Source organism: Calidris pugnax, unplaced genomic scaffold (assembly GCF_001431845.1).
Source record: "Calidris pugnax isolate Ruff unplaced genomic scaffold, ASM143184v1 scaffold658, whole genome shotgun sequence".
NCBI lineage: Eukaryota > Metazoa > Chordata > Aves > Charadriiformes > Scolopacidae > Calidris > Calidris pugnax.
Window position 1 is genome coordinate 151,439 of NW_015091912.1, and position 4,003 is coordinate 155,441.

Here is a 4,003-nt window from a genome sequence, read left to right on the forward strand (position 1 = left end):
GTGGACCCCATCGTCCCAGTGTCCTGGGGGGCTCTGGAGCCAGGGGACCCAGGGTCCGGGGAGCTCTGCAGCTGGGGGACCCCACTGTCCTGGTCCTGGGGGGACTCTGCAGCCGGGGACCCCGATATCCCAGTGTCCTGGGGGCTCTGGAGCCAGGGGACCCCAGTGTCCTGGGCCCTAGGGGTTCTGTGGATGGGGGACACCAGTGTCCCAGTCCCACAGGACTTGGTGTCCGGGGGGGGCTCTGCAGCTGGGGGACCCCACTGTTCCAGTCCTGGGGGGACTTTGCAGCCAGGGACCCCAATGTCCCAGTGTCCTGGGGGGCTCTGGAGCCAGGGGACCCCACCATCCTGGTCCTGTGGGACCCAGGGTCCTGGGGGGCTCTGTGGATGGGGGACACCAGTGTCCCAGTCCCACAGGACTTGGTGTCCGGGGGGGGCTCTGCAGCTGGGGGACCCCACTGTTCCAGTCCTGGGGGGACTTTGCAGCCAGGGACCCCAATGTCCCAGTGTCCTGGGGGGCTCTGGAGCCAGGGGACCCCACCATCCTGGTCCTGTGGGACCCAGGGTCCTGGGGGGCTCTGTGGATGGGGGACACGGGCATCCTGGTCCCAGGTGACCCAGGATTTGGGGGGCTCTGCAGCTGGGGAACCCCACCATCCCAGTCCTGGGGGTCCTGGGAGGACTCTACAGTTGGGGACCCCAGCATCCCAGTGTCCTGGGGGGCTCTGGAGCCAGGGGACCCAGGGTCCGGGGAGCTCTGCAGCTGGGGGACCCCACTGTCCTGGTCCTGGGGGGACTCTGCAGCCGGGGACCCCGATATCCCAGTGTCCTGGGGGCTCTGGAGCCAGGGGACCCCAGTGTCCTGGGCCCTAGGGGTTCTGTGGATGGGGGACACCAGTGTCCCAGTCCCACAGGACTTGGTGTCCGGGGGGGGCTCTGCAGCTGGGGGACCCCACTGTCCCAGTCCTGGGGGACCCAAGGTCCTAGTCCCAGTGTCCTGGGGGCTCTGGAGCCAGGGGACCCCAGTGTCCTGGTCCCAGGTGACCCAGGGTTCGGGGGGCTCTGCAGCTGGGGGACCCCACTGTTCCAGTCCTGGGGGGACTTTGCAGCCAGGGACCCCAATGTCCCAGTGTCCTGGGGGGCTCTGGAGCCAGGGGACCCCACCATCCTGGTCCTGTGGGACCCAGGGTCCTGGGGGGCTCTGTGGATGGGGGACACGGGCATCCTGGTCCCAGGTGACCCAGGATTTGGGGGGCTCTGCAGCTGGGGAACCCCACCATCCCAGTCCTGGGGGTCCTGGGAGGACTCTACAGTTGGGGACCCCAGCATCCCAGTGTCCTGGGGGGCTCTGGAGCCAGGGGACCCCACCATCCTGGTCCCAGGGGACCCAGGGTCCTGGGGGGTTGTATGGATGGGGGACACCAGTGTCCCAGTCCTTGGGGACCCAGGGTCCTGGGCAGACTCCGCAGGTGGGGGACCCCAGCTTCCCAGTCCTGGGGGGGACCTGGGGTGTGGGGGTGCTCTGCAGCTGGTGGACCCCATCATCCCAGTGTCCTGGGGGGCTCTGGAGCCAGGGGACCCCAATGTCCTGGTCCCGGGGGACCTGGGGTCCTGGGGGGTTGTATGGATGGGGGACACCAGTGTCCCAGTCCTGGGGGGACCTGGGGTGCGGGGGGGCTCTGCAGCTGGTGGACCCCACCATCCCAGTCCTGGGGGTCCTGGGAGGACTCTACAGTTGGGGACCCCAGCATCCCAGTGTCCTGGGGGGCTCTGGAGCCAGGGGACCCCACCATCCTGGTCCCAGGGGACCCAGGGTCCTGGGGGGCTCTGTGGATGGGGGACACCGGTGTCCTGGTCCTGGAGTACTCAGGGTTCAGGGGGCTCTGCAGCTGGGGGACCCCGATGTCCCAGTGTTCTGGGGGCTCTGGAGCCAGGGGACGCCAGTGTCCTGGTCCCAGGAGACCCAGGGTCCTGGGGGGCTCTGTGGATGGGGGACACCGGTGTCCTGGTCCTGGAGTACTCAGGGTTCAGGGGGCTCTGCAGCTGGGGGACCCCGATGTCCCAGTGTTCTGGGGGCTCTGGAGCCAGGGGACGCCAGTGTCCTGGTCCCAGGAGACCCAGGGTCCTGGGGGGCTCTGTGGATGGGGGACACCGGTGTCCTAGTCCTGGGGTACCCAGGGTTCGGGGGGCTCTGTGGATGGGTGACCCCACCATTCCAGTGTCCTGGGGGCTCTGGAGCCAGGGGACCCCACCATCCTGGTCCCAGGGGACCCAGGGTCCTGGGGGGCTGTATGGATGGGGGACACCAGTGTCCCAGGGGCTGGATGTGGGGCTGAGCCCCTGCCCTGAGCCGCTGTCACCCCCCCTCCAGGAGCCCCCTGTCACCCCGCAAGAGCCCCCTGTCACCCCGCGGGCTGCAGAGCCCCCCCAGCACCCACCGCCTGCCCGCCAGCCCCACCATGGAGCGGGGTGGCCCGGGACTGGCCAGTGACCGGAGCCGTGTAGCCCCCAGCAGAGGTGAGCACCCCCCCAACCCCAAGCCATGCCATGGGGCACCCCATGGACACCCCATTGACACCCCCCAACACTACTCTTTGCAGACACCCTCCGGCCAGGGACCCTCCCCAGCCTGTCGGACATGGGGGACCCCACGGAGGCCATCAGGAAGGAGGAGAAGAAGGTGAGGCTGGGGTGGTCCCACCCCATATGGGGCCTGGGATGGGTGGGATGGAGGGTGTCCCCCCCATAACCACTCTTTTCCCCCCCCCAGATGAAAGCTGCTCGCCTCAAGTTTGACTTCCAAGCTGAGTCACCCAAGTAAGTGATGGAGCTGCTGGGGGTCCCCCCCATGGTCCCTCTTGGGACCAGAGGAGCCCCGGGATGTGGGGTGAGGGCTGGGGATGGGGGGTGTCCCCCAGGAGTGGGGCCAGCGGTGTCCCTGTCCCCCAGGGAGCTGACGCTGCAGAAGGGGGACATCGTCTACATCCACAAGGAGGTGGACAGGAACTGGCTGGAGGGCGAGCACCACGGCCGCGTGGGCATCTTCCCCTCCAACTACGTGGAGGTGAGCTCGGGGGTGGGGGTGGGGGGATGGAGAAGGGGAGGGGGTTGAGTCCCCACCCTTGGATGAGTTTAAGAGCCGTTGGGGGGGATACGGGGTAGGGGAGGACTTTGTAGAGTAGGGTTCACCCTCCGGCCAGGGACCCTCCCCAGCCTGTCGGACATGGGGGACCCCACGGAGGCCATCAGGAAGGAGGAGAAGAAGGTGAGGCTGGGGTGGTCCCACCCCATATGGGACCTGGGATGGGTGGGATGGAGGGTGTCCCCCCCATAACCACTCTTTTCCCCCCCCCAGATGAAAGCTGCTCGCCTCAAGTTTGACTTCCAAGCTGAGTCACCCAAGTAAGTGATGGAGCTGCTGGGGGTCCCCCCCATGGTCCCTCTTGGGACCAGAGGAGCCCCGGGATGTGGGGTGAGGGCTGGGGATGGGGGGGTGTCCCCCAGGAGTGGGGCCAGCGGTGTCCCTGTTCCCCAGGGAGCTGACGCTGCAGAAGGGGGACATCGTCTACATCCACAAGGAGGTGGACAGGAACTGGCTGGAGGGCGAGCACCACGGCCGCGTGGGCATCTTCCCCTCCAACTACGTGGAGGTGAGCTCGGGGGTGGGGGTGGGGGGATGGAGAAGGGGAGGGGGTTGAGTCCCCACCCTTGGATGAGTTTAAGAGCCGTTGGGGGGGATACGGGGTAGGGGAGGACTTTGTAGAGTAGGGTTGATGGTCGGACTCGATGCCTCCAGAGACCGAGAACTTCTTCCCAATCCCAAGGGTCTTTTCCAACCTGAATGATTCGATGATTCCAAGGGGGTGGCCGACCTTGGAGACCTCCCGAGGTCTCCAAGGACCTCCCCCTCCAAGGACTGTCACCCACGTCACACGCAACCCTCCCCAACCCTAGATCCTGCCCCCCACGGAGGTGCCCAAGCCCATCAAGGCGCCCACCAT

The 4,003-nt window shown here is 67.3% G+C and overlaps 1 protein-coding gene across 1 annotated transcript; it reads left to right on the forward strand.

The window, feature by feature from the left end:
* The first annotated feature begins 2,370 nt into the window (after positions 1-2,370).
* On the forward strand, positions 2,371-3,847 carry LOC106900149 (vinexin-like). The gene is made up of 7 exons (XM_014962134.1): positions 2,371-2,519; positions 2,603-2,682; positions 2,773-2,819; positions 2,952-3,066; positions 3,358-3,404; positions 3,538-3,652; positions 3,827-3,847. The coding sequence occupies exons 1-7, from the start codon at positions 2,462-2,464 to the stop codon at positions 3,845-3,847; spliced, it is 483 nt and encodes a 160-aa protein (XP_014817620.1). The 5' UTR covers positions 2,371-2,461.
* The last annotated feature ends 156 nt before the right edge of the window (positions 3,848-4,003 follow it).

Coding starts and splice junctions, on each gene's coding strand:
- LOC106900149 (XM_014962134.1), top strand. CDS start 2,462: ATGGAGCGGGGTGGCCCGGGACTGGCCAGTGACCGGAGCCGTGTAGCC. Junction 2,520..2,602: donor CCGTGTAGCCCCCAGCAGAG/GTGAGCACCCCC, acceptor TACTCTTTGCAG/ACACCCTCCGGCCAGGGACC. Junction 2,683..2,772: donor TCAGGAAGGAGGAGAAGAAG/GTGAGGCTGGGG, acceptor TCCCCCCCCCAG/ATGAAAGCTGCTCGCCTCAA.